Below are 20,769 nucleotides of genomic sequence, written 5' to 3'. Positions count from 1 at the left end.
AGCCATGGCTCCCTGGCCAGGGAACAGCTCCTTCAATGGCGCTGGGCCCTGAGGCCCCTGGATTTATGATTCTCTGTAAACACCCAGCAAAAATCCTGCTTCCTTCGGCCCCTGCGGCCCAGCACTGCCCTCCCCCGTGTGTTCCCCTCCCACCCCAAAGGCAGCTCCTGTGAGACCATTTCTGGGCTCAGCTCCCTTCCCTCCAGGGGCCTGGAGGGGACACGGGTGCTGCTGGACATCGCTCCAGGAGCCTGATACGGCCGGGGGTGATGGGAGAAGCCCATGCCCAGGGATCCTGCCCAGATCCACTGCAGGAAGGGAGCAGGTCCCAGGGGGCAGTGGGCGAGGCTGGGCCTCCCCCACCTGTCAGGGGCAGTGGGCTGAATAGTGCCTGGGGCAGAGGGAGGGTCTTTCTGGGAGGGCTCCCAGCCTTTGGGGGCAGCTTAGAATGTCCATGGGGTGGGGGGTGCGATTTAGTCTTATAAAGGAAGGAAGAAATGCCTAGTGGTTAGAGCGGGGGGGGGTGATAAATGAGAGGGGGGTAGCTCCCTTTTGTGGACACCCAGCCAGCCAGTTGGCTATGGACTTCCTCTTGGTGTCTGTTTTCTACTTGTTTTACCTGTAAAGGATCAACAAGCCCACAGGTAAAAGGAAGGGAGTGGGCACCTGATCACAAAAGCCAATGGGAGGGCTAGAACTTTTCAAAATTGGGGGAAAAACTTCCCTTTGTCTGTGTGTTGCAGTTCTCCGGGGAAGCGGGGAACAGGCAGCAAGAAAAGCTTTAAGCCAGTTAAGAAAAACCATCAGATCATCCCGAGAGACTGCTGATCTGAACCCCCCGATGCGTAAGGAAATTAGGGCATGTCTAGGAAAACATGATTAGGGTTATTTCTTATTGGCCCGTGGACTCTTCAGGGCTAACCCCACCTATTTTTGTTTTGTTATGCTGGACCTCAGGGTTATTCTTGATGTTTGGTTTTTGTAAGTGGGTTTTTTAAATCCAGCAAAAGCCTAAGTTCCAGGTGTATTTCCTTTCCTTTTTTAAGAACAGGACCTGGGTTTTGGTGCCCTAAGAGGTTTGTCCCCGTGTTGTTTAACTTGCTGGTGGCTACAACTGATTTCCTTTCTCAGCTCTTCCCCGAGGGGGGGGTGTGTGTGTGAAAGGGCTTGAGGGTGCCCCACAGGGAGGAATTCCCAAGTGCGCCTTCCTGGGTTCCAAGAGGTTTTGCATTGGGGTGGTGGCAGCATCTACCCAGCCAAGGTCAGAGAGAACCTGTAACCTTGGGAATTTAATACCACCCTGGAGTGGCCAATATTAATTTTTAGAATGCTTGTGGGCCCCACCTTCTGCACTTGAAGTGCCAGAGTGGGGAATCAGCTTTAACGGGGGGTGGGGGGGGGTGGGAGCCAGGACTCCTGGGTTCTATCCCCAGCTCTGGGAGGGGGGTGGGGTCTACTGGTTAGAGCAGGGTGCTGGGAGCCAGGACTCCTGGGTTCTGTCCTCAGCTGTGCCAGCCTTGCTGTGTAGCCAGGCTGAAGTCTCCCCCTCCCTGCCTCAGTTTCCCCTGTTGAGCAGGGGGGAGCGGTCCCGGGATCTCGTTCGTGAACGTGTGTAAAGTGCCAGGTGTCAGAATGATTTGAGAGCGGAAATCAGTTCCTCTTTTACTGACCTGTCAGGACCTGAGTTCAGAGCTCGCTGTTTCACCATGGCAACGACTGATGACATCACCAAGGCCTGAGAGTTGTCCTGATTCTTTCGCGCTGATGTCACCAGCTGTTGCCTGGGAAACCCAGAACCCAAAATTCGGGTCTTGGCAGGTTAGAAACAGCGACTTACCGGGCGGGCCCGATCCGGGCCCAACTCTGCCCCGCTCCGGGCTCCGAGCCGCCGAGGGGCCCGGGGAGGGTCCGGACCCCCGCGAATGGGGCAGTGGGGGGAGGGGGCGGGAGCCAGGACTCCTGGGTTCTGTTCCTGGCCCTGGCCAGGGGGTGGGGGCCCTGAGGGGAGGCTGGACTCAGGACTCCTGGGTTCGAGTCCAGGCTCTGCGCTGACTGGCCTGACCCGTGCCTCGATTTCCCCAGCGATAACCACTGTGGCTAGCGGGGACGGGGGGTCACAGCCGGGGCCTGGGGCGGCGGCTCCGGTCCTAACCCGGGTCCCCCCGGCCTCGACGCCCAAGCACCTGGCGGAGGGGTGGGGGGCGGCCCGGCGCCGACGAGGTTAACCCCGCGGCGTCACATGGCCGGGCGGGGACCCGCCCCTCGCGGGGGTGTCGGGACGGTCCCACCCGTGACTGTCCGCGCCAGCGAGCGGCCGCAGCATCCCTGAGCCCGCGGGTACGGGGGGGCCCGGCGGGGGCCGGCCAGGGGCTGCACGATGCTGCACTCGACCGGGGCCTGGCTTCGGGTGGGGGCAGGACACAGGCGGGGGGGGGCAGGACAGAGGCTGGGGGGGAACTGACAGGCTAGGGGGGCAGGGCACAGGCTGGGGGGGAACTGACAGGCTGGGGGGGCAGGGCACAGGTTCGGGGGACAGGACACAGGCTGAAATCTGACAGGCTGGGGGGGGGAACTGACAGGTGTAGGGGGGCAGGACACAGTCTTGGGGTGGGAGCTGAGAGGCTGGGGGGAAGGACACAGGCTGGGGGGGGAACTGACAGGTGTAGGGGGGCAGGACACAGTCTTGGGGTGGGAGCTGAGAGGCTGGGGGGGAGCTGAGAGGCTGGGGGGAAGGACACAGGTTGGGGGGGAACTGACAGGCTGGGGGGGCAGGGCACAGGTTCGGGGGACAGGACACAGGCTGAAATCTGACAGGCTGGGGGGGGGAACTGACAGGTGTAGGGGGGCAGGACACAGTCTTGGGGTGGGAGCTGAGAGGCTGGGGGGAAGGACACAGGCTGGGGGGGAACTGACAGGCTGGGGGGGCAGGGCACAGGTTCGGGGGGCAGGACAGAGGCTGAAGTCTGACAGGCTGCGGGGGCAGGACACAGGCTGGGGGGGGAACTGACAGGTGTAGGGGGGCAGGACACAGTCTTGGGGTGGGAGCTGAGAGGCTGGGGGGGAGCTGAGAGGCTGGGGGGAAGGACACAGGTTGGGGGGGAACTGACAGGCTGGGGGGGCAGGGCACAGGTTCGGGGGGCAGGACACAGGCTGAAATCTGACAGGCTGGGGGGGGAACTGACAGGTGTAGGGGGGCAGGACACAGTCTTGGGGTGGGAGCTGAGAGGCTGGGGGGAAGGACACAGGCTGGGGGGGAACTGACAGGCTGGGGGGGCAGGGCACAGGTTCGGGGGGCAGGACACAGGCTGAAATCTGACAGGCTGGGGGGGGAACTGACAGGTGTAGGGGGGCAGGACACAGTCTTGGGGTGGGAGCTGAGAGGCTGGGGGGAAGGACACAGGCTGGGGGGGAACTGACAGGCTGGGGGGGCAGGGCACAGGTTCGGGGGGCAGGACAGAGGCTGAAGTCTGACAGGCTGCGGGGGCAGGACACAGGCTGGGGGGGGAACTGACAGGTGTAGGGGGGCAGGACACAGTCTTGCGGTGGGAGCTGAGAGGCTGGGGGGGAGCTGAGAGGCTGGGGGGAAGGACACAGGCTGGGGGGGAGCTGAGAGGCTGGAGGGGAACTGACAGGTGTGGGGGGGCAGGACACAGGCTGAGGGGGGGGAGCTGCTGCTGCCATTTGGCTTGGCTCCGGCCTGGGATGCTGCCTGGCACTGAAGGGGTTAATGTGGGGCCTCCCGGTTTGGGCGGGGGCCTGACTCAGGCAAGGGGGGGTCCCACTAGAGGGGAGCGGTCTTTGTCCCGGACCAGGGAGCTGTTTGCTGGCCCTGTATGGCCCGGGGGAGGGGGCTGGCGCCCCCTGGGGAGGCCAGAGCTCTGATGGGGCAGGCCCATGGCACCGGTGGGTGAGGGTCTCCCTCCCGAGGCCTGGCAGGCTGCACCCTGCCAACTGCTCCCCACCAGCCAGCCTCGCCCCTCCAAGCCAGCGGGGGGGCTGGCAGCGGGAGGGGCTGGGGGAATTGCCCCAGTCTCCTTTCCCTCCCCCATGCGCTGCCAGCTTGGCCCCAGTGCTCTGCCGTGGGACCAAAGCCAGCATCCCCCACAAGGAGCCTTTGCCTGGGGGAGTGAGGCAGGCCAGAGCCCCGTGGCTCGATCCACATCCCCGTGGCACGTCCCCAGCCATGCCAGGCTAGAGTCCCCATGGCACATCCCCAACCAGGCCAGGCTAGAGTCCCCGTGGCACGTCCCCAACCAGGCCAGGCTGGAGCCCCCATGGCACGTCCCCAGGCCAGGCTGGAGCCCCATGGCTCAGTCCACGGCCCCGTGGCACGTCCCGCACCCAGGCCAGGCCAGAGCCCCGTGGCAGTCCCCTGCCCTCTGGCATTCGGCCTAGCCTCTGTCACATCTGGTAACAGTTTGGGTTAATTTTGGCATGTGCCGTTCTCCTAGAAGCCTTTGGAGCTGGGGGAGCCCTGCCCTGCCTGCCAGGTGGCTCCCCCTCTCAGGGCACCTCCCCGGGCCCTGTAATTAGCAGCTGCTGCTTTAGACCCAGCTATTTTGAGATGGGTTTTGTTAACCCCTTTGACACCGCGATGCCGGGTGGTGGTCCTGGCCCCTCTCCAGCCTGCCCTGCAGCTAGGGGCTGCTCTGAACCCCAGCCCCATGAGAGGGGAGACAAGTCTCATGTCTCCCCATTTCAGAGGGGAAACGGAGGCCTGGAGACAGGAGTTGTCCAAGGTCGTGCAGCGGGTCAGGCACAGAACTGGGAATAGAACTTAGGAGTCCTGGCTCCTAGCCCTTGCTCTCCTGCTAGCCCCACTTCCCTTCCCCATGAACCTGGGAGCCCCACTCCCCCAGTCCTGCCCTCTAATCGCTGGACCTTCCTTTTCACTGTCTGGTGGGCTCTGGTCTCTCGTGGCCTGTGGGAAGGTGTAGGGGGAACCTGGGTGCCATCTAACCCTGCCTCCCTTCCAGACCCCCGCTCCACCATGTCAGCCCTGCTGAAGAGCCTAGTGGGTGCGTCGGAGAAGTCAGCCCGCATCGCCCAGCTGTGCCGCCAGGAGGAGGCGCTCTTCCAGCTGCTCATTGAGGAGAAGACGGGCACTGACAAGAACAAGAAGTTTGTGCAGGATTTCAAGACGCTGGCGGACGTGCTCATCCAGGAGGTCATAAAGCATGACGTGGGCAAGGAGGTACCCGTGGGCACCCTGCAGGGCTGGGGCCTCTCCCCTCTGCCTGTCCGACTGCATCCAAATAGCATCCCCGGGGGGGGGGCCAGGCGGGAGCAGGGGGTGCCCCTTGGGGGCATGGGGAGGGCATCGTATCCCCGAGGCAAGGAGCTGCCTAGGTCCCCATCTATGGACACCCCCCTCCAGGGTCCCCTCACCCCTAGACGAAGGGAGGTGGAGTCTCAAGGGCCTGAGACAAGGGGTTCGTGCTACCCTGAGCTCCCCCTGCCCTGTCTCTTTCAGTTCCCAGAGCTGCACGGCCACATCTGCGGGGAGGAGTCCAACAAGTTTGAGAACAGCCTGGGTGAGTGAGTCGGCAGCGTGGGGACAGGATGGAGCTACCAGTGGGGGGCGCTGTCCCTGGCTGAGTGGGGTCCCTGGTCTCCCATGCAGCATGGTGGCCGGGGCTGAGTTCTTGGGAAAGGTATAAGGGCCCCCACCCCCTGCCATGCTATCCCAGCATGGGGTGGGGAGGGCTTGGGGCAGCTAGTGCTGGGGGTCTGAGCTGGTCCTGTACTGGGGTGGGGGGGTCCCTGATCTGGGGAGCCCCCCTGCATCACACTGACTCCAGCCCCCTTGTACTGGGGGCCCCCAAGCCTGCCCCGTCTGGCTAAGCCCGTCCACCCTCAGGAGAGACCCTGGTGGTGCAGGTGTGCACGACCCAGCGGGACACGGCCTCGCTGCTCTTCAAAATCCTGGACCGGAACCAGCCGGCGGCCGAGCTGCTGGCAGCGGCCATCCACCAGGAGGTGGCGCTGCAGGACCCGGCGCTGGACACCGTGGCGCTGGCAATCCCCCCGGAGAGACTGGCCATCTGGATCGACCCCATTGGTAAGGGGGGTCCCTCGCTGCCATCCCAGAGCACGACACCAGGGGCGCGGGAGCGGCCGGCCTGTCCTGGGGCTGGGAAAAGGTGCTGACCCATGGCCTCACCCCCACGGTGGCTCCTCCCTGCCCTGGAGGGAACCCACATCCCCAGCTCTAGGGCCGAGACCCCCAGTTAGTACCAGTCATGCCAGCATGGCGAGGACAAAGGGAGCAATGTGGCTTTGGCTGGGGGGCTTCGTGCTCTGCCCGGGCGGGGCTTGGAGCCTGCTTCTGACGCCGCCCTCTCTCTGGCAGACTCCACCAATCAGTATATCCGTGGCCAGGCCAGCGTGGCGCCCATTGGTGGCATCTGCCCGTCCGGGCTGCGCTCGGCACTGGTGCTCATCGGGGCGTATGACCGCAGCTCGGGGGACCCGGTCCTGGGGGTCATCAACGAGCCGTTCTTCCGGGAGGACCCCCTCACCCACAGGTACCTGCCCCTCACCGCCAGACCTTCCCCTGAGCTCTGCCCTGGGCACATCCTGGCGCTGCCCCTGGCCTGGGGGGGGTCTGCAGGCACCCCAGCAGCTGGACATTGCTGGGGACCCCGCACAGGGCAGGCCACTAGGTGGAGCCCTTGGCCTGTACCAACCCCACCCTTCCCCCAGGGACTGGGGCAGAGAGAAGTGGGCCGGGGGGTTGCTTTGACAGTGGCTCGTGGCTCTCTCTGATCAGCTTCAGTTCATGGCAGGGACCCCCCCGGGGTGTGTGTAACCCTTTTCCTCACACGCTCTGCTGGTGCCTCTGAACCCTGACCCGCAGCCCCCTGCTGTCCCAGCCCTGGGCTCCTCCCCCCCCCAGCTCTGCCAGTGCCCCTCGCTCCCGACCTGCAGCCCCTGCTAGCCCAGACCTGGGCTCCCCCCAGCTCTGCTGGTGCCCCTCACTCCCGACCCGCAGCCCCCTGCTGTCCCAGCCCTGGGCTCCTCCCCACCCCCAGCTCTGCCGGTGCCCCTCACTCCCGACCCGCAGCCCCCTGCGCTCCCAGCCCTGGGCTCCCCCCAGCTCTGCCGGTGCCCCTCACTCCCGACCCGCAGCCCCCTGCTAGCCCAGACCTGGGCTCCCCCCAGCTCTGCTGGTGCCCCTCACTCCCGACCTGCAGCCCCCTGCTGTCCCAGCCCTGGGCTCCTCCCCACCCCCAGCTCTGCCGGTGCCCCTCACTCCCGACCTGCAGCCCCTGCTGTCCCAGCCCTGAGCTCCTCTCCTGAGCAGCTGCTGTCAGCCCCACCTCTGCTGCTCCCTGTGGCAGCTGGCACCGTCCCCATGGTGTTCTCCTGTGCGCAGGTGGCAGGGCGTGTATCACTGGGGCGTCTCGTACCAGGGCACCAGCCTGTGCTCGCTGAGCCGGCCCCCGCTGCGCCCCGAGCCCTCCGTCGTCCTGAGCCGCAGCGAGACGCCGGCCATCCAGCGGGTGCTGAGGCCCCTGTATGGGGAGCGGCTGCTCTTCGCCTCGGGCGCCGGCTACAAGATGCTGTGCGTGATCCTGGGGCTGGCCGAGGCCTACGTCCTCTCGGAGGGCAGCACCTTCAAGTGGGACTCGTGCGCCCCCCATGCCATCCTGCGGGCCCTGGGCGGAGGGATGGTGGACCTGGAGGCTGCCCTGCAGGCCTGGCGCGCCGGCCAGCGGGGGGCGCTGCCAGAGCTGACCTACAGCCAGCCTGCGGGGGGCGCTGTGGGGGCCGAGCGCTGGGCCAACCGGGGCGGCCTGGTGGCCTTCATGCACCGTGAACACCTGGAGGTGGTGCTGGCCACGCTGGCCACTGCTGCCCTGTGACCCTCAGGGGGCTGCCTCGGGGGAGGGGCAGCCTGGCTCCGCCTCTGCTGCAGCAGGGGACGGGGCCAGCCCCCGCCCGGCTTGGTCTGTGGGGGTGGGGGCAGTTGGGCACCAAGGGCGCGAAGGGGCGGGGGCGGCAGCACCATTCGGAGGAGGGGCAGGGGGCTGCAGGCAGCCCCTGCTTCCCTGCCGGGTGCCGCAGACCTGGGCGTCTGACGCCACCCCCACCCCCTGGAGCCTTCCAGCCTCACCCCCTCTGCTAGGGCTGCCCGTGCTGAGCTCGCCCCTTTGTGCCAGCCTCCGCCGGGCCCCCATTAAACCATGCCTTTCTTTTCCTGCCCTCTCGCCTTTCATTTGTTCTCCCTCCTTCCCCCGCCCCAGGCCCCTGCCCCGGCCAGCCCCATCTCCAGACCTATTGCCCGGCTGGTGCTCCTGGGCGCCCGTTTCTAACCCGGCCCTGGAGCGGGGCTGGGCGGGCTCTGGGACTGGTGGGCGGGAGGTGCACACTGCAGAGCCCCTCTGAGCATGGCAGCAGGCCCCTGCTGCACTGCCAGCCGGAGCCAGCAGGGGGCAGGAGCAGCCGGGCTGTATAAACCCTGCTGGGCAGGAGAATTTCCCCGTCTCTGCCCAGCCAGGCAACCCCCCCCGGCCAGGGCAGGGGTGCCAGTCCCCCCAGGATGAGCAGTGAGCTCGGCGCCAGCAGCCAGGCCTTTGTCTCACAGCTGGATGCTCCCGGCATCCCCTGCCCCTAGCAGGGTCCTGGGCAGAACTCAGGGGGGTCAGTGCAGTGCAGCATCCAAGCCCCCTGCCCCGCCCCAGCAGCAGAGTCGCCGGACCCCTGCCCTGCTGCCCAGACTTTCCCTGGCTCCAGGCGTTCTCTCTAACCACCAACCCCTGCCCTGGGGCTCCCCTACCTGGCAGCGCTGAGCTGTCCCTGTGCAGGGCAGGTGGGAGGAGTTTCCATACACCTCACCCTGCTGCTATCTAATCTGGGGCCAGGGAGCACCTCTCCAGGGGATGACAGCTCTGATCCGGCCCCACAGCAGGGCCTGGCTGGCTCGGGGGAGGGGGCTGGGAATGGGGCAGGAGGCCTTTCCCCTCTAGGGGGCACTGGCTCTGATCCCCAGGGTGGGGCCTGGCTGGCTCAGGGGGGCTGGGAATGGGACATGAGGCCTTTCCCCTCTGGGAGGTGCTGTTTCTGGTCTAACTGTCTCCTCACCTGGGGTCATTTCTGATCTCTGCACCCACCGTGAGCAAGTCACCAAATCTCTCTGGGCCTCGGTGCCCCGATCATCTGGCCTCCCTCGCCCTTTCTGGTTAGGGGTCAGGCTCTCTGGGCAGGGGCTGGCTCTTCCTCTGTGTTTGTGCAGGGCCTGGTACAAGGGGGACCTTGATCTCAGTGGGGACCGCTAGGCACTACACGCTACAAATCCTAATGTTCCAGCTCCTCGAACGGGCAGCCCAGGCCCACGCCCGCTGCCTGAGGGCACCTGCCACACGCTCTTTGGCGACTGATCTTGGTGGTGGGGGGGATGGTCTCTGTATATAATGCCCCTGATGGAGGCTATAAAACACAAGGTATGAGGGATTTAGATTTCAGAGTAACAGCCGTGTTAGTCTGTATTCGCAAAAAGAAAAGGAGGACTTGTGGCACCTTAGAGACTAACCAATTTATTAGAGCATAAGCTTTCGTGAGCTACAGCTCACTTCCTCAGATGCATATCGTGGAAACTGCAGCAGGCTTTATATATACACAGAGAATATGAAACAATACCTCCTCCCACCTCACTGTCCTGCTGGTAATAGCTTATCTAAAGTGATCATCAGGTGGGCCATTTCCAGCACAAATCCAGGTTCTCTCACCCTCCACCCCCCCACACAAATTCACTCTCCTGCTGGTGATAGCCCATCCAAAGTGACAACTCTTTACACAATGTGCATGACAATCAAGCTGGGCTATTTCCTGCATAAATCCAGGTTCTCACATCCCCCCCACCCCCATACACACACAAACTCACTCTCCTGCTGGTAATAGCTCATCTAAACTGACCACTCTTCAAGTTTAAATCCAAGTTAAACCAGAACATCTGGGGGGGGGTAGGAAAAAACAAGAGGAAACAGGCTACCTTGCATAATGACTTAGCCACTCCCAGTCTCTATTTAAGCCTAAATTAATAGTATCCAATTTGCAAATGAATTCCAATTCAGCAGTTTCTCGCTGGATTCTGGATTTGAAGTTTTTTTGTTTTAAGATAGCGACCTTCATGTCTGTGATCGCGTGACCAGAGAGATTGAAGTGTTCTCCGACTGGTTTATGAATGTTATAATTCATAACATTCATATGAATGAATTTATATAATTCATATAAATAAGGTATGAGGGAGACATTGAAAACCAAGGTCTGGCCCCTAACTGACAGCCCCCTCCAGAGACTGAACTGGGCCTGCCATCGCAACATGGACATAAAGAAAAGTTTGTCCTGTCCGGGCTGACGCCAGCCCAGCACCCAGGGACTTTCCTGGGTAAAATGAAGTCACTTTACAAGGCAGTTCGACAACAACCAGGCATTGTCTGCATCCCCCAGAGGGGGAAACTGAGGCAATGAGGAAGAAAGTGACCTGACCAGGGTCATGCAGCGAGGCGGGTGGAGTCGGCAGTAGAGCCTGGAGGTCCTCCAAGAACTGGGACAGAACCCAGGAGTCCTGACCCCCCCACAATGCTAAACTCATCTGGATCAGGTGGGAAGGGCTGGGACTCCTTTTCACTTTTGCAAGGGGCTCAAAGGCTCCCGGGAACAGGCGATTCAGTGGCTCTGTGCTGGGCCCTGGGCCCGGCACTGTTGGTTCCCGCACATGCCGCAGGCTGTTCTGCTCTGGACCGCGCTATTTGCAAGGGAAACTAGGTCTCGCTCCTGCAGGTCGCCAGCAATGGAGGATCCCCCTGCCCTGGGGAGGTGCACCAGGGGTTAACCCCCGTTAACAATCTGGGCCTACTTTCTAATTGGAATTTGTCTGGTTCAGCTTCCAGCTAGCAGCCCCTTCGGACCCAGCATTCAGCGGCTTAGGTCCCGTCCCATATGGGACTAGCCTCACTGCACAGAGCAGCAGGATCATCTGGGGCTGGAACGGCTTCGACTTCAGAAAGGAGACGACTGAGGGGGAGAAAATCAGGCCGGGAAGGGGAAAAGTGGCTAGGGAAGGGTGATTTGCCCTTTCCCGCACGACAGAAGCCAGGGGTCCCCAGTGAAGTGAACAGGCAGTGGGTGTCCTACAAACGAGAGGCAGTCATTTTCATGCAGTGCACGGTTAACCTGTGGAACTCCTTGCCAGGGGATGTTATGAAGGCCCAAAGTACAACTAGGTTCAAAAAAGAACTGGGTCAGTTTGCAGTCAGGGCCGCAGGCAGCTCCATCCTGGGTCGCCCTAAACCTCTGACCGCCAGGAGCTGGGAGGGGAAGCCGGGGGGGGGGGTTCGGCCAGCTGCCCTGTTCTGGGCTCTCCCCCTGGCGCTCTGGCAGGGCAGCTGGTGAAGACGGGATCTGGGGCTAGCCGGACCCTGTCCGCCCCAGGGCTGCCCCTGCATGAGCTGCTTTAGGGCAGTGGGGCTGGAGGAAGTTTCTGTTAATTCCCCCGAGGGGTGGGGGGAGCCCACGTCACGTGGGGGCTGCGGGGCGCTTTCCAAGGGACAAAGTCAAACTCCCCGGCTCGTTGCCACCTGCCCCCGCCGCCCGTGGGGGGCTGAGCGCGGCCCCGGCCGAGACCCCGACCCATAGGGGCCCCCAGAGAGCCAGCAATAGCCAGCTGCCCCCGCGGGGCCGCGCGTGGGGGCCGATCCCGCCCGCCCGGGGCTCGCAGGGCTGGGCCGGGGGCTCCCCGTGCGGCCGGCGGGGGGGGTTAACCGGGGCCCCTGGCGCCGGGGCTGGAAGCCACCCGGGGGCGGGGCCGCCCCGCCCCACCCCACGCCCACCCGTGGGTTTCCTGTTGACTCACAGGGGTCACATGGTGCCGGGCCCCTCCTGCCACCTGCGTGGAGCCGAGCGAGTCAAGTGACCGGGGCGGGCGGAGGCAGGAGCGCGGGGCTGCGAGACCGAGGTGGGTGGGGGGCTTTAGAAAGTGGGGAGCCAGGGGGCGGCTCCCTGGGTGGGCGGGGGAGAGGGAAGGGGGGGGTTGGGGCGGGAAGGGGGAGGATTCCAGCTTGGGGGGTGGGGGGACGCGCTGCCGGGGTGATTCCGGCGGGGGGGGGGGGCTTTCCCCGGGCGAAGGGGCCGGGGGCCGGTGCGGGGGGTCTGTTCCGCTCTCCCCCAGCCCCGCGGCTCTGCTGCGCCCTTTGTCCCCCCCAGGCACCGGGCGCGATGGCGTTGGAAGGCGGCATGAGATGCGTCAAGTTCCTGGTTTTCTTCTTCAACTTCTTGTTCTGGGTGAGTCGGGCCTGCCCCCCCCGCGCCCGCCCGCCCCCTAGTTCCTTCGGGGTGACCCGGGCTGGCTCCTGATTGCGTCATCCCCACCCCCAAGTCTCCCCCCGCGCCCATGGGCGCGTCTCCCTGCCGCCAGCGCTGGCAGGGGTCTGGCTGGCCGAGCGGTGGCCGGGGGTCCCAGGTTCCCGCCCCGCCCTGCCTGGGGAGGGGGGCAGAGGCTGGGGTTGGACCAAGCGGGGCTCTCCCGGTGGACAGGGGCTGGGGCAGGTGGGGGTTCGGGTCCCTGGGGACATGGGGGGCTGAGCCCCCTCTGTGACAAGGCATGAGCTGGGCCTGAAGTGGGGTGGGGCTGGGCGGAAGGTCTCCGGGGGCCTGCAGGGTTCCCCCCGCCCTTCTCAGAAGCAGCTGGGCTGCCCCCGTGGCGGGCTGGAGGCCGGGCTAGATGGGCCCGGGCTGGGGCTGATGTGTGGGGCGAGGGGCCAGTTTGGCTCATTAGAGAGACCAGGGAGATTCTGAATCTCAGCCCTGAGCCCTTCTGAAGTTTGGAGCCAGGTTCTTGACTCTGGCCCAGCCCCAAAGAGGCTCCTTTTCCCTGCTGTGGGGACAGGATGTGGGCTAGCTGCAGCCCCACTCTGGTGGCTAACGTGGGGCTCAAAGGGCCCTAAAAAACCACAGAGCATCACTTATACCACTGTCTGCCTCACACTGGGGGCCAGGGAAGCGAGGAAGTTGGCTAGTATTTCAGACCTTCATGGCCACAGCGGGGCTTGACCCCAGGTCATCCAGCCCCAGACACCCTGCCGTTCCAGCACACTGGGCCTCTCCCCTGCCTGTTTGCAGTATTGGGTCTATGACAACAGACTTGGGGCTCTGGCTCTGCCTGGCAGAGAGCATAGTGGTGCCAGCTTGTACAGGCCTTGGCTCGGGATGGCAGGTGACTTCTCTGGAACAGGCACCCCCCAGCTCATGCCCACGGGATACAGGAGTTTCCATTTAATGTGTCTGGAGGGTGTGAACCAATCCAGAATTGCAGGTAAGGAGACGGGGCCTTCCCAGGCTGCACCCAGCTCTCCACTGGGGTGGGGCACCAAGGGATGGTTGGTTGGGCCCTGAGGCTTTTCCTGGTGCTCCTGGGCAGGAAATCTGGAGGGTGTCCGCTTGGGAGTGATTGACTTATTTGGGGGGGGGGTGTGGATTGGGGGGACGGGGCAGGAGGTGGGCAGCTAATCGTAAACAGGAGTCAGCTGGGGAAGATGTGGTACCTCCCCACCCCTGGCCCAGAGAAGCTGGTGATTTATTGCTAATAGCCCGGCAGCTGCATTGTTGACCTATAATCAGCCAGCATTAGGTTTCAGGGGTAACGCCCCAGTGCAGTGAGTGAGTCATCCCCACTTTTTCCCCAACAGCGGCTGGAGACCTTAAGCCTGGCTTCTGGGGCTGCTCGACAGCGTATTCAGCGTCCACGGAATTGCCCTGCTGGCTAATCCCAGAGCAGGCACGGGGCAGGCCTCCCCTCCCCCTGGGCCGCGGTGTCTCCCCTGCCCTGGACAGATGCTCCCTCCACCCGGGGAGCTGGGCCTCCCTGGCCCATTCGCCCCTTGACATCTCTGCTGCCACTGCCTTGGCCTGTCTGTGACCTCAGTGGCCGTCGTCCCTGGAGCCCGGGCACCTCCTGGCCTGAGGCAGGCTGGGCACTGCATGGGGACTGTCATGGTGCTGATTCCGGCTGAGGGGTGCTGGGCCCCCTGACCCGAGGGAGATGCTATCACGGCCCGTGTCATGTGCCATCCGAATGGCCAGGGGAAGTGGCTGGTGGGGAAAGACCAGGGCAGGGCCTAACGGCTCCGGGCTCCGATCGTAATCAGCCTGCAATTGCCCAGCAGAATGGGTGGGAGGGCGCGTCCTGCCAAGAAGGGGGGGCTGAGTCACCCCTCGTAGGCGGGAGGAGCGGTTCGCACGGGGGTCTCCATTGCTCAATGGCGGGAAGGAGCCAGGGCCTCCTGTCCCAGCCCCACCCAGCCAGGGAAGTCACAGAGTTTGGGAGGAGGAACCGGCTCAGCTGTGAGGACGGGGCGTGTGCCCAGCCCTGGCCACTCTCCCACAGAGGTGGGCAAGGGGACCCTTCAGACCCATCGGCACCGGGGGATCCCTGGGCAGTGCTGGAGCGTCCGTGCTCCCGCGGTGCCAGGGGTATGGCCCGGGTGCCCGGCAGTCGGGCTCAGCAGTGGATGTGGGCTGGAGCCGGGGAATGAGGAGTGCCTGGCCCAGCCGGGGCACTTGTGACCCCAGTAGCTGGGTCTGTAGCTCCCCTCTGCCCGGCATGGACTGGGGCAGTTTCTCCCCTTGCCACCCTGGCTCCGCTGCCCACGTGAATGCCGTCAGTGGTACCTGGCCCGGCCCGCCCCCGGTGAGTAGCTCAGAGGAGCGTCAGTGTTTGCACGGGCAGCCAAGCTGGCTGCTCTGTTTACCCTCCCCGGCAGGTAAATACACCTGGGCCCGAGAATACGGGGCTTTCCTGGGGTAGGGATCCCGGCTGGTGGAACGTCACTGTAAGGGCTCCTGCTCGGGATCTCTGACTGGCAACCTGTGCTCCCCTCCCCCCCTGCTCCTTAAACACCAGGAATAAGGCTCCAGAAGGTGGAGTGGCCTCATTTGGCAGATGGGGAAACTGAGGCATGGGGAAGGGACTTGACTGTGGCAGAGTTGGGATGGGAACCCGGGGGCCTGAGCCGCCTCTGCTCTAACCGCTGGATGTCACCATCCTCCTGGGATGGGAACCCCGGAGGCCTGGCTCCCAGCCCCTCCCCGCTCCGTAGCCCACCCCGGAGAGGTGGGGGTGTGGGGGCCTGGCCTGCCCCCCGGGGCAGCTCGCTGGCAGCAGCAGATGGCAGTTTGTTGCAGGGCCGGTTGGGGGCCGCTTTGCACCGAGAGCTCGTCCCGCTGATGGGGCGGGGGTTGAGGCAGGGCTGGGGCGAACGTGGCAGCCCCGGGATCCCAGCAGGGGGTGGGGGGTCACGCTGGCAGCAGGCCCGGTAGTGGAAGAGCCAGTGCCAGGATCCTCTGCCCCCTGCGAGGCCTCACCCCCCCCCTGCTGTCGAGCGCGAGCACAGACAGACAAACAGACGCACAGACAGACAGACAGACACACAGCCGCCTCTCGCAGGCCAGGCCGGAAACCCAGGCTCCAGTGAAGCTCGGCTTCAATAACTCTCCCTCCCCCCCCCCCACCCGCTGCCATGTCCCTGGGCTGGAGGAGGAGAAAGCCGGGTGGGCTCTGGGGGGAACAGGGAGGGCAGGATGAGGGGGGGAACGTTATTCCCCCGTCGGGGACCGTCACACCCAGGGGCGGGGCCTGTTCTCCCATGTGGCTTCTTCCGGTGCCCCTCCCCCGCACTGGTTCCAGCCGATCCCCCCCCCGGGGGCTGAGCAGGGAGAAAGGGGAAGTCCCGACGCCACCCCCGAGGGGGGCTCCCACGGGATTACAGAACTCGGACCTGGGGGGTGTTGCTGGCAACAGCTGAGTCCCCAGCCACACAGGGTCTGGTGCCCCCAGCTCTGTCCTGCTGGTACCAAATCACTCCCCGCTCAGCGGGGTGGGGACGGGGCTCCGGCTCTGCCAGGGGCTTGGGGCGGGGTGGGGGCCTATGATGCGGCTGAGCCATGCCGCCCTTGCCCAGCAGAGGGCAGTGGGGCACGTGCCCTGTCTGCCCCCGCTGAGTGGGGCCAGGGCATCTTGGTCCCTGCCTGCCTCTGCCCAGGGCGAGCCCCCTCCACCCGCCATGCGTCCAGGGAATGCCCCTGCCCGGTCTCCCCAGGGTTTGGCATCTCTGGCCCTTGATCCCAGGCAAGTGGGTGGAGTCCATGCACCAGTGGGTCTGTGTTCCTTGGGCAGGGAAAGGTAAATAGGGCCAGGTGGGGCTGTTTGAGAAGGGGGTGGAGGCTGGTGGTGGGGAGGCGAGCCCGTGCGCGGTGTAGTGTACATGGGAGTGTGGAAGAGGCGAAGTTCAATGGAGTTTGTGCTTTGAGATCCTCAGATGGGATGGGGAGATAAGGAGGCCGCAGGACCTGGGTCTGCCTGTGGGTCGCTCTCTGGGGCCAGGTAGGACTTACCTGGCACATCTCCCCCTTATTGGGGAGGTTCTCACCCCTCCCCTTGCTCCAGATTATCTTTAGGGTGGGGGGTCTCTCTGCCCCCCCATTCTAGTTTCTGAGATGCTGCCAGGGTGATGCCATGCAGACAGGAGACACCAGCTGCCCTGGCACTACTGAAGGGCTTGGGGTGTCCTGGCTGAATTCTGACGGGGGGGATACCTCTAACTCTCCAAACCCCTCCCCCAGGAGGGGATACCGGGGGAGGGAATACTGGGCAGGACCCGGCGGGAGAGGGGGCGGGAACACCTTTCTCCAGCACTGTTGCTCTGAGGCTGCCATGCGCTGCCCCAGAGGTGGCTGCATTTTAAGCGTGGCCTCCGTGCCAGGCCTGGCGTGTGCTTCAGGATCCTGGGGGGGAAATTTAAGCTCTTGTAGCAAATAGAGAAACTCCCTGAGGCTCGCAGGACTGGCATGCCCGTCCCCCCTCCTCCTCATTCCAAAAGCCACCCTGGCTACAGGCAAATCCCCATTAGCTGCCAGCAGTACGGGGCTGTGACACACAGCTGAGCAGGTCAGGTGCCATCCAGCAGAGGGGACATGGGCAGCACTTTCTTGGCTCTGGTGGGGCCAGGGGCTCTTGTTGACTGGGTCTGGGAGGGGCGAGTGTGGGGGAGGGGCGCTGGTCAGGTGATGCTCGGGGTGACCTGCCCCCGTCTCCCCCCCCAGCTCTGCGGCATCGCCCTCATCGTCATCGGGATCTACGTGCAGATCGAGCTCAACAAGACACTGATCATGAGCAGCCCTTCGGCCTCGGGCGCCCCCATCGTCATCATCGTCGTGGGCGTCGTCATCTTCTTTGTCTCCTTCTTTGGCTGCTGCGGGGCCTCGAAGGAGAATTACTGCATGGTCACCACGGTGAGGGGGCGCGGCCAGCGGCAGAGCTGGGGGCAGGGCCAGCGGGGGGCTGCGGGGAAAGACTCGGGGCACCCCAAGGCTTTAGGATGCGGGGGCTGGGGGCTATGGGGCAGGACTGAGGGGCACCCCAAGGGTTTAGGATGTGGGGACTGGGAGCTGCGGGGCAGGATTCAGGGGCACCCCAAGGGTTTAGGATGCAAGGGCAGGAGGGCTGGGGGCTGCGGGGCAGGACTGAGGGGCACCCCAAGGGTTTAGGATGTGGGGACAGGGAGACTGGGAGCTGCGGGGCAGGATTCAGGGGCACCCCAAGGGTTTAGGATGCAAGGGCAGGAGGGCTGGGGGCTGCGGGGCAGGACTGAGGGGCACCCCAAGGGTTTAGGATGTGGGGACAGGGAGACTGGGAGCTGCGGGGCAGGATTCAGGGGCACCCCAAGGGTTTAGGATGCAAGGGCAGGAGGGCTGGGGGCTGTGGGGCAGGACTGAGGGGCACACCAAGGGTTTAGAATCCAGGGGCTGCAGGGCAGGATTCAGGGGCACCCCAAGGGTTTAGGATGCTGGGGGCTGCGGGGCGGGATTCAGGGGCACCCCAAGGGTTTAGGATGCGGGGGCTGGGGGCTGCAGGGCAGGCCTGAGGGGCACCGCTCACCCCGCTCTTCCCCACAGTTCGCCATCCTGCTCACCTGTATCTTCCTGGTGGAGATCGCAGCTGCCATTGCCGGGTACATCTTCAAGGACAAGGTGGGCACCTCGTCGCCGTGTGGATCCCGCGATGAGGGGTCCTGCTCCCCCGGCGCAGGCATCTCTTGGGGAGACGCGCTTGGGGCTGCCTGGGGATCGCCAGTGGGGCTCAGCCTGGGTCCAGGGCCCACCCAGCTGAGGCGGTGGGTGACCCGAGAGCCCACAAGGGGTCGCTCGGCCTCGGGAGCCGCGTGTGGCTGCTCTGACCCCCTGCTCCCCCCCAGGTCCGCGCTGTGCTCCAGGACGGCCTGGAGGACGCCATGAAGAAATATGGCAACGACTCGCTGGTAACCCAGACCCTGGACGAACTGCAGAGGAAAGTGAGTGGGGTGGGGCATTGCGACCTTTGACCTCTTTGGGGGGCCGGGTGGGGTTCCAAATGCTGGACCAAGTTTCCCCCTCACAGCTGGGGAGGGAACCTGGGAGTCCTGACTCCCAGCCGCCTGCTCTAACCACTAGACCTCACGACTCTGCGGCCAGAGGGCTCCTGCTTGCTCTGACGCCTGGTTCTCTCCTGTTCGCAGTATTCCTGCTGCGGGGCCAATAACTACACGGACTGGTCCACCATCGAACCGTTCAAAAGCAACCACAGTGTCCCCGCATCCTGCTGCTGGGCAAACGCCACTGTGCCCACGTGCTACCTCCAACCCACGCCTGCCACCATCAACGTCCAAGTGAGTTCCAGCCTGGGGGTGGGGCACGAAGGGGGGGTTTCCACTGTCCCGGCTGGGGCCGGGGGGTGTGTGGGCAGGGCGGGGGCGCGAAGGGGGGGTTCACACCGTCCCGGCTGGGGCCGAGGGGGTGTGGGCAGGGTGGGGGCGTGAAGCGGGGGTTCACACGGTCCCGGCTGGGGCACGAAGGGGTGTGTGGGCAGGGCGGGGGCGCGAAGGGGGGGTTCACACCGTCCCGGTGGGGGCCGAGGGGGTGTGGGCAGGGCGGGGGCGCGAGGGGGGGTTCACACCGTCCCGGCGGGGGCGCGAAGGGGGGGTTCACACAGTCCCGGCGGGGGCCGGGGGTGTGTGGGCAGGGCGGGGGCGCGAAGGGGGGGTTCACACGGTCCCGGCGGGGGCCGGGGCGCGAAGGGGGGGTTCACACCGTCCCGGCGGGGACCCTGAGCTGCCTCGTCGGCTCCCCCCGCAGGGCTGTGCGCAGAGCATCGAGGCCTGGCTGAAGAAACACATCGTCATCGTGGCAGCCGTGGCGCTGGGCATCGCCTTCTTCGAGGTACCGAGCGTCTGCCCCTGGCCCCTCCCCGTGGCATGCCCGGCCCCGCCCCTGAGTCCGGAGACAGGCAGCGCTGGGGGTGGGGCGGGGGAATCCAGGGGTGCTGGACAATTTCCTGGGCCCCTGGGGGGGCGAGCTGGGGGTGCCCCTCTCCCTAGTGGGCTGGCGGGCAAAGGTCGCAGGGCCAGGCAGTGCCCAGCCGGTGGGGGTGGCGGGCCGCGGCAGGCGGGGGGGCCGTTGGCATCGTGGTCGCCTGACGCCTGGTCTCCTCTTGCAGCTCCTGGGCATCATCTTCGCCTGCTGCCTCATGAAGGGGATCCGCAGCGGCTACGAGGTCATGTAGCCGGCGGGGCGGCCCCGCCCCAGCCCGGACTCCGGGGGGGGGGCTCCCCGGGGGGGAGGGGGGTGTCGCTCTCTGCCCCTTTAAGCTGTCAGACCCGCCTTCTTTCCGCAGCGCCCCCTGGTGGGCAGCTCCTGTCCTGCAGCTGGTACCGTATTTCCTCTAATGGACAGGTAGCAGGTGCCTTAAACATTTGCCAAAACCTCTCCCCCTTTTCTTACTTTAGCGGCCCCTCCCCCCGCCTGTCCAGTGTCGGGGGAGGGGGGGCTCGGGGGGTTCTCTGTCTTTGGGGGGGGAATGTCGATACGTTTGAAGATGTGAGGGGGGGGCACAGTATTTTGAAAATAAAAAGCTTCCCCGGATCTCTCCGTTCTGATGCCTTGGGTCTGTCGGGTTCTTTGGCTCTGGCCTGGGCCCTGGCTTGAGGGGCAAGGGGGAGATTTGACCTCGTCCCATCTGGTGTCTGATGAGGGGGGATTCCCACACACGTGGCCTGGGGTGTCTGTGCTGGGGGTCCCAGGGGACCAACCCCCCCCCATCAGTGGTGAGTGGGGGCAGGGCCCGCCCACAAGTGTTAACCCCTCTGCTGCTGCAACGGGGGTGGGACCAGGAGCCTGGGCTGCCCAGCTCAGTGGGGGGGTGTGTGTGATTTCCCCCCCCTCCCCCCAAGGTCCCTCTGACCCATGAGTCCCCAGCCAGGCTCTGTCCCCAGCTGCCTTCTAGCCCAGGGCTGCTGACCACACACCAAGAATTTCACCCTGGTTGATTCTATGTTTGACGGGTGGCCCCTCCCTGGAAACATGGTGGGAGGGGGCCGGATGTGTTCACCCCCCTGCCCCCCTCCTTTGTTTAATATTTTTTAGCCCCTGAAGGTCACTGGCGACTGTTGTCATGGCAACTTGTCCTGGCTGCTCCCCTCCGGAAGGGTCAGGCTTCCTGCAGCAGGAACCGGGGGAGCCAGCGGGGCCCCCGGGGACTGGGTAGAGATGGGGGGCCCTGCTGTGCTGAGCAGCTGACAGCCTGGGCTGGGGGGCTCCTTGGGGAGGGCTGGGGGGGTCAGCTAGTTCAGGGGTGAGGCTGCTGGGGCCCCCTGCCGACTGGCACCCTGTGGCCTCCTGGAATCCCCTCAGCCCCCCCCAGTGGGCGCAGGTACCTGCAGGGGACACCACACCCCACTC

The 20,769-nt window shown here is 64.9% G+C and overlaps 2 protein-coding genes across 11 annotated transcripts in view; both read left to right on the top strand.

Moving 5' to 3' along the window:
* The window catches only part of LOC140901098 (inositol polyphosphate 1-phosphatase-like), a 49,229-nt gene extending 41,027 nt beyond the window's left edge, over positions 1 to 8,202 (top strand). For 4 of the 10 annotated variants that reach the window (XM_073319316.1, XM_073319315.1, XM_073319314.1 and 1 more), the window contains 6 exons: positions 744 to 845; positions 4,977 to 5,194; positions 5,474 to 5,534; positions 5,861 to 6,061; positions 6,353 to 6,527; positions 7,379 to 8,202. In XM_073319316.1, coding sequence (XP_073175417.1) covers positions 842 to 845; positions 4,977 to 5,194; positions 5,474 to 5,534; positions 5,861 to 6,061; positions 6,353 to 6,527; positions 7,379 to 7,868 — 1,149 coding nt within the window. In that variant the 5' untranslated portion in view covers positions 744 to 841 and the 3' untranslated portion in view covers positions 7,869 to 8,202. Of the gene's footprint in view, positions 1 to 743; positions 846 to 1,721; positions 1,819 to 2,163; positions 2,338 to 4,976; positions 5,195 to 5,473; positions 5,535 to 5,860; positions 6,062 to 6,352; positions 6,528 to 7,378 lie in introns of those variants that run through there. The other 6 variants (XM_073319310.1, XM_073319318.1, XM_073319317.1 and 3 more) reach the window with 4 other exon arrangements.
* Positions 8,203 to 11,849: 3,647 nt separating this feature from the next.
* On the top strand, positions 11,850 to 19,911 carry CD63 (CD63 molecule). Its single transcript, XM_073319322.1, has 8 exons — positions 11,850 to 11,959; positions 12,208 to 12,285; positions 17,101 to 17,289; positions 17,953 to 18,027; positions 18,252 to 18,347; positions 18,552 to 18,701; positions 19,168 to 19,251; positions 19,529 to 19,911. Exons 2-8 carry the CDS (start codon positions 12,220 to 12,222, stop codon positions 19,592 to 19,594), a joined length of 726 nt encoding a protein of 241 aa, XP_073175423.1. The 5' UTR covers positions 11,850 to 11,959; positions 12,208 to 12,219; the 3' UTR covers positions 19,595 to 19,911.
* The last annotated feature ends 858 nt before the right edge of the window (positions 19,912 to 20,769 follow it).

The sequence above is a fragment of the Lepidochelys kempii genome, chromosome 20 (assembly GCF_965140265.1).
Source record: "Lepidochelys kempii isolate rLepKem1 chromosome 20, rLepKem1.hap2, whole genome shotgun sequence".
Classification (NCBI taxonomy): domain Eukaryota; kingdom Metazoa; phylum Chordata; order Testudines; family Cheloniidae; genus Lepidochelys; species Lepidochelys kempii.
Note: the sequence above shows the minus strand (reverse complement) of the source record. Positions and strands in the feature narration are given on the sequence as shown.